Source organism: Leopardus geoffroyi, chromosome D1 (genome assembly GCF_018350155.1).
Source record: "Leopardus geoffroyi isolate Oge1 chromosome D1, O.geoffroyi_Oge1_pat1.0, whole genome shotgun sequence".
NCBI classification, from domain to species: Eukaryota; Metazoa; Chordata; class Mammalia; order Carnivora; family Felidae; genus Leopardus; species Leopardus geoffroyi.
Genome location: NC_059329.1, coordinates 108,821,383 through 108,832,868, shown reverse-complemented (window position 1 = coordinate 108,832,868; position 11,486 = coordinate 108,821,383). Strand labels below are relative to the sequence as shown.

Genomic DNA, 11,486 nt, shown 5'->3' with positions numbered 1-11,486 from the left:
GGCTCCGGCGGGGGCGGGGGCCGGGGCCCGGGCGGGAGCGGGGGGGCGGGGCGGCCCGGCTTCCGGGGCCTCGCGCCTCTACCGCGGTTGGCGGGGAGGGGAGGGGTACCGAGGGGGACGCCCGGTCCGCAGCGCCGGCTCGCAGCGCGCCGAGGCGGTGCGGACGCGGGGGCCGGGGAGAGAGCAACCAACAACTTGGTGCCGCCCTCTCGAGCATTGCCCTGGCCGCCACCCTTCCTGCCCGCAGCCCTGGGAGGTATGTACTGTTGGCCCCATTTCACAGGTGGTGGAAACAGAGACCCGGGAAGAACAGACTTGCTCAGGTCCACACTGAGAACCTGGGCCAGAGCCAACTGCCCTCGACACGGGTGGCGGACTCCTGCTGCCACCTAAGTCTTAACCTAAGTAGGAAGGAGCAGAGTCAGGGGTCAACCTGGGTGGCCCTACCTGTGGGCAGCACCCATTTGCCAGTCTCAGAACCTGACTCCTTAGCTGGCAAGTGGGAAGATAGCCCCAACATCACACAAGCAGCTGACTTCCAACAAGTGTGTGACCTTAGGCAAAGCACCAACACTCTGAGCCTCAGTTTCTACCTCTGTTAAGTAGGGATAATTATAGTTCTGCCTCTTACACAGTCACTGAGAATATGAAATCCTGGGAAGCGTTTAGTACGGAGACTGGCTGATTTTCTGAGGTCTTATTAAATGGAATCCGCTACCTGGGGCACCTGCGTGGCTCAGTCGGTTCAAAGTCCGACTCTTGGTTTCAACTCAGTCCCGATCTCATGGTTCGTGAGTTCGAGTTCCGTGTCTGGCTCTGCACTGGCAGCATGGAGCCTGCTTGGGATTCTCTCTCGCTCTCTCTCTTCCTCCCCTCCCCTGCTCACACTGCCGCTGGCTCTCTCAAAATAAATAAACTTAAAACAAATAAATGGAACCCGTTATCACAGACTGGAAAGTGTGTGTGTGTGCACGCACAAATGAGTTTACTCTCCCTGCCCTAAGAAGCCTGCCCCAGGCATTAACCGCCCTGTTCACACCTAGATTAGAACCCTTATCGCCTACCTGCATGGTAATGAGCACCTGCAGGTGTCAGGCCGAGTTAGAGAACTGTCGGTCTCTTTCCCTCCCAGCCTGCCCTCTGCAAGGCTTGTGAATGGACTGCAGGCTGGTGCTTAGTAAATACTCGGTTTGAACAGGATAACTGATCTGCCAGGAGTGCCTGCCTTTGTGTCCAGGAGGCAAGGGACCGTACAGCAGGGTGTGGGGGCGAGCAACCTGTAAACCTAAGCTGTGCAATTTCGAGGTCCTCTGTTTTTCATCTCAGGAAGTTATGGGGGTGTTATGTGTGTGCCTGGAGGTCTGAGCACCCACCATACCCAATTGTGCAGGCTTCCTCCAGCGAGCCTGACACCTGGGTTTGGGTTTGGCTCCCAGACCCAGCAGTGCAGTCTCGGTTTCTTCTGTAAGAGAAAGCCCTTTACATAGAACTCTAAAGGTTCCAAGTGCGATGGGGGCGGGGGGGCTAGGCAGCCTGTAAGCGCGGGATGGGAGTATCTGGCACCCAGTCGCCCTCATCAAAGCTGGGTCTTATGCATGGAAGCCCGGGGCCCTGCCCCCAGCTCCCCTCCAGGGCTTGTGTGGCCTCTACGGAGGCCTGGGCCAACGCAACTTCACCCCATTCGGCTTCTGCAGCTGTTTCCTTCCACCCAAAGAGCACTCACTAACTCCCAGGCCCTTCCTGGAGGCGTCTTCCCCTCTCCTGCCGAGGGGCCCCTAGGCCCGCTGGCTCAGGCCCACCCATTTCCTGTGCCGCCCCAACTCCGCCCCCACTCGGGGTGGAAAGTTTCTCTCAAGATAGGCGGCTCCTTCTCCTTCCTTCCCAGCCGGCCAGGAAGGACCAAAGCGAGGCGGGTGGGGGGAGAGGGGCTGGACTCCTAGATGTCCGGCCAGAGAGGGGAAGTTCCTCGCCAGCCGTCGCAGAACCGCGGGACCAGCTTGGCCAGCTCCCCAACCCCGTCGGTGGAAGGAGGTTTCGCATTCCATCACCGGCCAGCCCTTCTTCCACTCGGGGGTCTTGGGCGCCATCTGCCGGCGAAGCGCGGGGCCGCACTTGCCAGAAACACCGCTATCTTCCAGCCGCAGAGCCAGGCAGTCAGAACACAAGAACGCTGAGAGAGTATTTATTTACCTCCGTGCCCAGGAGTCTGGCCCCTAAACTTAAATATCCAGCATGGAGCCTTGGCCCTCCTGGCCGTGGGTGGGTGCAGGAATGGGGATGCCCTGGTCTAGAGCAGTGGAACCCAGGGACCAGAGGTGGGATGCCCCTGAGCCAGCAGCTGCCAGTAGCAGCAAAAGGTGAAAAGGTGATGGGAACCAGGCACTCATCCCAATCCCAGAGACGCTAAGGGGAGTGCCAGATGCTTTGGGCCCCACCACCGGACTGAAGGTTGGCCAAGCTGGGGTGCACACGTGTGGCAGAAGTGGAGGTCCAGTGCCATGGGCAAAGGCTGTAGGCCAGGTGCCTGCCCCAGTGCCAGCTAACCAGAGTCAGGAGAGAGAGGGCTGGCAATTTTGCCTCTGCGGGGCCCAAGCCTTGCCTTCCTGTAAAGTGAGGTGGTATGGGGGAAAGCAGGCACTAGAAGTCTGAGTACTTACTACGGGTGAGTTTCTGAGCCTTTTGCATGGGTGCATATTCCCCCCACCCCCAGCTCTTCAGAGGCTGATGTGGAAGGCGTCCTGCAGCCACTGGTCACGGGCATTGTGTGTCTGGGGCACAGTGAGGGGTGGCGGGTCCGGGGGCAGGCTGGCATCAGGAGGTTCATCATCATCAGATAGGCCAGCATCAGGTGGATAGGAGCTGTCTGAATGCAGGGAGGATGACAGGTCCTGGCACAGGCTCAAGTCTTGGCACAGGTGCTTATAGTCTTGGATTGACTCGTACAAGCCCCACAGCTGGCACAGCAGGGACATGTCCAGCTGCCGCAGCCCCACCTGCAAAAGACTGAGGGTGGGCTGGGGTTGGGGTCCAGGCCACCCTCTGCCCTAGCCAATCTTCCTGCACCTTTCTAAGCACAAAGTTTTGTGGACATCAGATGCCACCTGCAAGCTATGAATCTTTAGACAAGTCACTGACCCTCATCTGTAAAATGGGGATAACATTTATCTAGCAGGATGGAATGAAATAACACGAGTAAAGCTCTTAAAAATACATGGTAACTAGTGCCATAAACAGTAACTATAATTATTGTTACCATATCCCCTCTGACCCAACTAGCTTCTGTAGATCTTGAGACGCAAGCTATGCGTTCCCCGTTCCGTGCCTCTGCCCTCCGCCCCGCCCCGGACCCTCACGCTCAGTGGCAGACCCCCGCCCAGTAAGTCCGGGGCCCAGCTACTCACCATCTCCTTGCGCAGCGCTGCTAGTGCTGAGTCGAGATTGACAGGACGACGCGGACCGGGGGGACCGGCGGCGGGTCCCGCGCTGGTGGCGCCCGAAGCGTAGCGGGGCCCATCTGGGACGCGGGCGGCGCGGCTCAGCTCGTCGTGGATGCGGCTGCGCTGGCTGTAGACGCGCTCCAGCTCCCGCCACGAGCCCCCGCTTGCGTTGAGGAGACCGCTGAGGCCGCGCGGCAGCGGAGGGAGCCCGGCTAGGGCGCAGCCAGCGCCACCCGGCGCCTCGGCCGAGGGGAGCCCATTCATGGCCCGGCCGGCGCGGACCCCGCTGCGGCCTGCTTCCCTTCAACGCTGCGCCCGGGCCGCCGCCCGCAGGCCCCGCACCGCGCGGCCCAGCCGGCCGAGCCCAGCCGCCGCCCGCAGGCCGCGCTTTGTTCCTTCCCCGACTCCTCCGACTCCGCCCCTGCCCCACCCCCTTCGCACGGGCGGGGCCTCCCTTAAAAGGGCTATGGTGGTGGGACCACATCTCGAAAAGCTGAGAAAACGGAAAGGGGCATCCACTGAACAGGAGCCAGAAAAGGGGTGGGGGTGACCAAAAGCGGCGCACGCGGTTCCTTCGTGGTTCTTTTTTGCTCCCCCCACAACAATGTGTTTAATCATTCTGCCCAATTATAACTCCCAAGGGAAAAGATCCAAAACGAGGGGGCTGGGGCGGGCGGGAGACTTGGGTAAGTCCATACTTGGTCCCTGACGTCCTGTCAGTGTCTGAGTACCTGGGCTGGGCATGAGGTGGGTCAGGATGATGGTACCAGAATACTCCGGGGAAGGAGAAGATGCCAAAGGGGCCTGGAACCCCCAAATGTCACTGGAGGATGGGAAATGAGCACTGGATGGCTGAGGAGGCTGCAGGGGTGCGGAGAGGACCACCCCTCTTCCTTCGGCTTTTGAAGAGGCTTTGGCCTCCTCCTCAGAAAGAAAGTATCACATAGTCCTCTCCCTCTTCCCTCATTCTGGGCGGGGAAACCAAGCAGAGACAAGCCCAACGAATCTCTCAGGGCATCAGGAAGAGCAGACAGTAGTAGGGTAAGAGGCCAAAGGCAGGGAAAAGGCTCATGGAGCCGGGGCTGGCATGCAACTCAGAACCAAGAAAAGAACAAACCACACGAGAGGACAGCTGTTTTTCTAGAGGGTTTTTCTCAGGAGGGGCCTCTTAGTGTCGAAGCTGCCGCAGGCTGCGCAGAGCCTCAGCACAAGCTCGGATTAGGCTACACAGCTGGATGCTAGTCTCCAGGGAGGTGCTAGAGCCCAGCTCAGCTGAGGCCCAGGTCAGCTTCTGCAGGAGGGCCTCCTGTGTGCAGGCCAGGACGTCTGCATTTGGAGGCCCAGCAGGAGGGGGTGGCCCCTGGGCTGCCTTGAGCCCTGCTGCAGCTCCCTCACAGTGCTCTGGACGGGGTACTGGGGGCTGAGGGGCTGGCCGGGAGCCCAAGGGGAGCTCCGAGGCAGAGGCAAGCTGGTGTTCCCGAGCTTGGGAGAGGGCAGCCTGGGCGTTCAGAGCTAAAAAAAGGAGAAAGTGGGTGAAATGGTCAGGACGCCTGTCCCCTCTCGGCCCTGAGCCACCTCCTTACTCTTTACTGCTCTGCTCTTTCTATGCTTGAGATGTTTTTCCTAACCCCTCTATTAGGTAACGCATCCATTTTCTTCTTTGTGTCCAAGTTATTTGTGCCCTTGATTCATCTCTCCCATCAGGACCGTGCCCGATGGAGCTCAGACTCTTCACAGTGTCTGGCACAAAGTAGGTGTTTAGTGCGCTCACTGAACGAGTGGTCCTTTCTAGAGCCGAAAGGAGAAAGCACCTTACCTCCGCCCCACCCGCAGACTCCACTGTCACCTCCCAAACCTACTGTTCCGGGGCTTCTATTAGCACGCATCTTCTCCACCAAGCACACTCGACCCCCTCACCCGGATTATCTTTATCCACGTCTGAGTCGAGCTCCTGACAAGCCACGCAGTAGATTTTCCGCTGTTTGTCTTGGAGGAGGATCGTCTAGAAGCAGAAAGTACGGGGGCAGGGGTGAGACGCAAGGCCATGGAATCCAGGGGGGAGAGTTGAGGAAGGGCCGTTGAGGCCTGGTCCGCGGCCCCATCCCCGATCCCACGTCCCGAGTCTCCTCACCCCGCAGTCCGCGCACGTCTCGCCCAGCATGCGGTAACCACGCAGCAGGTAGTCGCCCATGAGTCTGGAGATGCGATCCTGTCGCTCCCGTCGCGCTTGCAGAACCTTCGTCTCCGCTTCGGTTGGGGGCTCCCAGGAGAAATCGTCGACTTCTGGCGGAAGAGAGTCACAAGAGACAGAGAGGTCTTGCCCGAGCGGGTTGCCTCCTATATCCCGCAACCACAGGCCCCCGCAGCCCAAGTCCTCACCAGCGCCGTTCAGGGCCATGTTGCCGTTGTCGCCACTAGGCTCACCGGAAGTGACGTACAAGCAGCGCGCTTTCCACCCGGCTCCGCCCCCTTCACGCCCTCCTAGGATGAGGGCGGAAACGGCACCCCTCAGACGTCAACATGCCAGGAGTGGGGCGTGGCTGCTGCCGGCGACGCTGGCCTGCTGGCGAGCCCCGCATCCGGAACCGGGTCTGCGAACTTTGGGTTGCCGGGGCCGCAGGAGGGGAGTCCCCGGGGTAACGCCGCTCGGGTCGCAGGACCGGAAAGTGGTGGGTGTGCGGGGTCGCCTGTCTTACCCGTCGCAGATGAAGAAGGCCACTTGGCTGGTGAAATCCCCGCTGGCCTCCACCTGCCCTAGGGCTTCCCTTTCCGCACCGGTCGCACCGGCAGGCCGGGCAGTGTCGTCTAGTGGCCCCCTGCGCGCGCGTCGAGCCTCCTCGGGCCTCAGTACTTCTCACTTCAGAAGGCAGGCCAGGCGGGGATCGGTCTCCCTTTCTATTCCTTTCAGCCTGTTTCAAGACACTCCCACCCCTTTCTGCCTGTTCGGAGTCCCGATCTGCCGACCCCTTAGCCCCAAGGCCTGGGACTGATGCAAAGTCCGCCCCTGACTCACTCACTCTTTCTTTCTTTTCTTTCTTTCGTTCTTTCTTTCTTCCTTCCTTCCTTCCTTTCTTCCTTTCTTCCTTTCTTTCTTTTCTTTCTTCCTTTCCTCCTTCCTTCCTTCCTTCCTTCCTTCCTTCCCTTTCTTTCGACTCATGCAATGACCGCCCCTAACTTTTCTTTTTCTTTCTCTTTCTTTTCTTTTCTTTTTTTCTTTCGACTAATGCAAAGTCCGCCCCTAACCTACCTTCCTTCCTTCCTTCCTTTTTTTCTTTCCTTCTCTTCTTTTTAAAGTTTAAGCCCTCAATAGGGCGCCTGGGTGGCTCAGTCGATTAAGCGTGGGACTGACTTCAGCTCAGGCCATGATCTCACAGTTTGTCGGTTCCCGCCCCACATCGGGCTCTGTGCTGACAGCTCAGAGTCTGGAGCCTGCTTGAAATTCTGTGTCTCCCTCTCTGCCCCTTCCCCTCTCCCCCTTGGTCTCTCTCTCAAAGATAAACAAACATTAAAAAAAAGTGTAAGCCCTCAAAACGCTGGCTGACTGAGAAGTGCTGTGCTGGGCAGGCACCAGAGCTGGTCTAGCTGCTGCGGAGAGGTTCCCACTGGATGGTGAGGCTGAGGGACCTAATAGGTATGACTGTAATATTCTTTTTTAGGTAGGTCTCTGTTAAAAGTACTAGTGCTCCCTGGACATTGGTCTTGATTTTTCCCTCTCTTCTGTGTTCTTTTTCTTTATACATTCTCTCCTTTATTAGATTTAGAGAAGCCAGACGGGGCAGGCAGTGGTCCCCAGATGTGCAGCCCGAAGTGCCTTAAGGCTGTACCCCAGGGCAGAGGAGAAGGAGCTAGGATTTAGACCCCCATCATCTAATCGGCAACTTCCTTCTTTGGCTACACAGCACATGCTTCTGCAATCTTACCTGGAGATCGAGTGCCCTCCTTTTGGCCCCATCTTCTTTCTACATAGACTCCCCAGAACTGCCATTTTCTGACCCTTGCTGCCTCCTGCTTACTTGGAGAGCTCTGTGCCCCTCTTCACTCTCTCCATTTACCAGCAGGCTCCTGGGCATTAGTGCTCTTGACTCGCAGGCTGACCCGAAGTCAGTTCAGCCAAGCTGACTGGTGGAACTCTTGAACTCTAACCTGTATGCACAGACCCTCCAGGTCCATACCGCTTCCTAAACTCATCTCATCAGCATGGCCAGGATCCCCTCAACAGCGTATTCTTCCTGGAGCCAACTAAGATCCTGACATTCATCCTCCTGTTCCATCCCTTTAGTTTACTCCTCATGACAGCCTTATCCGGAAGGTACTACCGTTATCCCCATTCTACAGAACAGGAAACAATAATGCTTTGAAAATTTTTTATAACATTTATTCATTTTTGAGACACAGAGGGAGCATGAGCGGGGGGAGGGGCAGAGAAAGAGAGAGACACAGAATCTGAAGCAGGCTCCAGGCTCGGAGCTGTCAGCACAGAGCCTGACGTGGGAATTGAACCCACAAACCGTAAGATCGTGACCTGAACCGAAGTTGGATGCTCAACTGACTGAGCCACCCAAGCGCCCCAACAATAATGCTTTTAAGACATATATCGGGGTGCACCTGGGTGGCTCAGTCGGTTAAGCGTCCGACTTTGGCTCAGGTCATGATCTCACACTTGGTGAGTTCAAGCCCCACGTCGGGCTCTGTGCTGACAGCTCCGAGCTTGGAGCCTGCTTCGGATTCTGTGTCTCCCTCCCTCTCTGCCCCTCCCCTGCTCCCACTTTGTCTTCCTCTCCCTCTCAAAAGTAAATAAACATTAACAAAAAGACACAAACCAAGTCATATCGCTCTTTTGCTCAAAATCCTCTGGCATCTCCCCATCATACCTAGACAAAAATCCAAAGTCTTTACTATAGTCTCCAAGGTCCTTTGAATTTGGCTCCCGGCCCACTTCCTCTCTTCCCACTCTCCCTGCAAACCCGCTCTCCCATTACTCAAGGGGATTCTCCTCACCTTTCTCTCCTCAGAGCCAGTCCCTGCCTCCAGTTGTGCAGGAGGGTAGACAAGGCACAGGTCGGGCATCAGGTAGGCCTGGCTTTGATGCTGGATCTGCCGCTTACTGCCTCTGTCACCAGCAGTAATTCCCTTCGCTTGTCTGGACTTCCAGCTCCTCATCTGTGAAACCGGGTCAGTTACACCTACTTGGCAGGGTTGCCGTGGGGATTTCGTGAGATGTGAGGAGAGAGGTGGTAGGAGACAGGTGTCTCCCAGCCTCTCACACGAATGCAGGTTTCGTGAGCAGAGACACTACCTTTACTCTGAACTGTCTTTCCCAGGATGTTTGTATAGTCAACAGCCTTGGACAACAGAGATAGCGGCTCTCTCTAGAGCAAAGGGCGGACATACTTACTGCCTGTTATGAAATCCCTGGGTGGCCCAAGCTCAGGGTTCCTCTGCTGTGACACAACTGGCCCTGTGTGTGGGCATCCGTATGAGTCCACCTGCATTGCACTGGCGAGACCTGAGGGTAAGGGGAAGTGACAAGTATTCTCGTGTTCATAACGCGTGCTGTGCTGTAATGAAGTCCTTTATATCTCTGGCCCAGAAGTCTCATGTCTTCTGCCAGTATCCCTGAAATTGTGTCACCTTGTTTATTTGAAAGTACGGTGAAACGAGAGACCCTATGGCATACAGGTGTGCTGTTTCGAAGGGACACATGCACCCCCATGTTTATAGGAGCACGATCGACAACAGCCAAAGTATGGAAAGAGCCCAATGTCCACCGATGGATGAATGGATAAAGATGTGGTATATCTGTACAAGGGAGTATTACTTGGCAATCAAAGAGAATGAAATCTTGCCATTTGCAACTACGTGGATGGAACTGGAGGGTAATATGCTAAGTGAAATTAGTCAGAGAAAGACAAATATCATATGACTTCACTCATATGAGGACTTTAAGAGACAAAACAGATGAACATCAGGGAAGGGAAACAAAAATAATATGAAAACAGGGAGGGGGCCAAAACAGAAGAGACTCATAAATATGGAGAACAAACTGAGGGTTACTGGAGGGGTTGTGGGAGGCGGGGGTGGGCTAAATGGGTCAGGGGCACTAAGGAATCTACTCCTGAAATCATTGTTGCCCTATATGCTAACTAATTTGGATGTAAATTTTTAAAAAATACAAAATTAAAAAAAATAAATAAATATCATAAATTGCAAAAAAAATAATAATAAGAGACTCTTTCACGTTCTGGACTATTCTGGCACTGAGGATGAGGTGCTGACGGAAGCACAGTTTTCTGTAAGAGGAAGTATGAGGACCTCACGGGCTGATGAACACATGTTGAGGGGAAGGCCAAGGGAAGCAGCCGCGCACAGGTTGACCAAATCGTACAATCAACCAATCAGTAAACGGCCTTCGACTTCCTTTCCTGTTCATGAGAACGAGTGAGGGAGGTCGTTGCAGGTGGAGTACCTGAACGTAGGGTCAAAGCCAGCTGCCAGACGCCGCCCAGGTTGTCGCTAACTCTCCTCTGGGTGGGACTGGGGGATGCAGGGGTAACTGCCCACAGCCCGGCAGGCAGCCTTGGATCTGCCCCGCTGTAACAACCAGCCCTAAGACTCATTTGGGGCATACGGAAGTTTCCAGCCCCTTTCAGACGGCACATACACACTAAACAATGAAGGGAGGGAAGTTTACTACCCCTATGGACCAAAGTCAGATGAATCATGAGGATTTTGTTGGCTCACTTGGGAGATGAGAAGGACATGGGATGCTTGTTAAGGAAGGACAGTAACAGCTGGACCATCTAACAGCTCAGTCCTTCCTACAGTCTATCATGCGAATCTTTTTTGTTGTTGTTGTTACATTTTTTTAATGTTTTATTTATTTTTGAGAGACGGAGAGAGACAGAGCACAAGTCGGGGAGGGGCAGAGAGAGAAGGAGACACAGAATCCGAAGCAGGCTCCGGGCTGTCAGCACAGAGCCCGACGCGGGGCTCGAACCCACAAACTGTGAGATTATGACCTGAGCCGAAGTCGGACGCTCAACCGACTGAGCCACCCAGGCGCCCCTATCATGCGAATCTTATACCCATGCCAAGATGATGATGAAAGGTCTCAGCTTTGCTTAGTTTTTTGTTTTTGTTTTTGTTTTTTTGCCAATGAGTCCTAGCTGCTATATCGAAGCTTTATGCCACTCAGGGAGATTCTCTTGAGACAGACAAGCTCCCTTAGAAAACCATAGATGAGGCCTGGATTGCTCTTTGGGTTCTTGTTGTCTTAATATGGGTTCACAGTGCTGCTAAAGGTGGCCAAAAAAAATCTGGATAAATTTTTGTGATCAGCTCCACTGCCCTAGAAAATGCTCCTAGCCCTTACATTAAAACCAGGGAAAAAAAACAAGATGTTATTATCACAATGAGACAGAAAGAGCCTCCACCAAGGTAGTTTCCTTTAAAAGTCACAGACGTGCAAGTCAAGCCCAAGTACTGACAGACATCTATAGAATATTCCACCCAACAACAGCAGAATGCATATTCTTCTCAAGTATATATGGAACGTTCTCCAGAAGAGACCATATGGTAAACCATAAAACAAGTCTCAGTAAATTCAAAAGGGTCGAAATCATACAGAGTAAGTTCTCAGACCACAATGTAATGAAGTTTTCAATAACAAGGAAATTTAGGAAATTCACAAATACGTAGAAATTAAACAGCAGACTCTAAAATGACTAATGAGTCATAGAAGAAATCACATGGAAAAAATAACATGAGAAATTAGAAACTACTTTAAGATTTATGAAAACAAAAACACAACATACCAAAACTTACGAGATACAGTCAAAGCACTGCTTAGAAGGAAATTTATAGTTCTAAAACCTTATTTTTTTTAATTTTTAAATGTTTATTTATTTTTGAGAGAGAGAGAAAGAGAGAGGATGCAGGCAGGGGAGGGGCAGAGAGAGAGGGAGACACAGAATCTGAAGCAGGCTCCAGGCTCTGAGCTGTCAGCACAGAGCCTGACGCGGGGCTCGAACTCAGGAGCCGTGAGATCAT

The 11,486-nt window shown here is 54.3% G+C and overlaps 2 protein-coding genes across 2 annotated transcripts; both read right to left on the bottom strand.

The window, feature by feature from the left end:
* Window positions 1–2,166: 2,166 nt before the first annotated feature.
* Window positions 2,167–3,854, bottom strand: FAM89B (family with sequence similarity 89 member B). Its single transcript, XM_045486758.1, has 2 exons — window positions 3,402–3,854; window positions 2,167–2,993 (listed from the first exon to the last, which is right to left on the bottom strand). Exons 1-2 carry the CDS (start codon window positions 3,699–3,701, stop codon window positions 2,715–2,717), a joined length of 579 nt encoding a protein of 192 aa, XP_045342714.1. The 5' UTR covers window positions 3,702–3,854; the 3' UTR covers window positions 2,167–2,714.
* A 716-nt stretch (window positions 3,855–4,570) lies between these two features.
* ZNRD2 (zinc ribbon domain containing 2) lies at window positions 4,571–5,947 on the bottom strand. The gene is made up of 4 exons (XM_045486757.1): window positions 5,817–5,947; window positions 5,569–5,720; window positions 5,355–5,439; window positions 4,571–4,949 (listed from the first exon to the last, which is right to left on the bottom strand). The coding sequence occupies exons 1-4, from the start codon at window positions 5,833–5,835 to the stop codon at window positions 4,606–4,608; spliced, it is 600 nt and encodes a 199-aa protein (XP_045342713.1). The 5' UTR covers window positions 5,836–5,947; the 3' UTR covers window positions 4,571–4,605.
* Window positions 5,948–11,486: the final 5,539 nt, after the last annotated feature.

Bases quoted from the DNA above. Each gene is read 5' to 3' on its own strand.
- FAM89B (XM_045486758.1), bottom strand. From the start codon at position 3,701: ATGAATGGGCTCCCCTCGGCCGAGGCGCCGGGTGGCGCTGGCTGCGCC. The intron at 2,994-3,401 runs GTGAGTAGCTGG...AGTCTTTTGCAG, and splicing joins CAGCGCTGCGCAAGGAGATG to GTGGGGCTGCGGCAGCTGGA.
- ZNRD2 (XM_045486757.1), bottom strand. The intron at 5,440-5,568 runs GTGAGGAGACTC...TTCTGCTTCTAG, and splicing joins AGACGTGCGCGGACTGCGGG to ACGATCCTCCTCCAAGACAA. The intron at 4,950-5,354 runs GTGAGGGGGTCG...TCCTTTTTTTAG, and splicing joins CGTGGATAAAGATAATCCGG to CTCTGAACGCCCAGGCTGCC.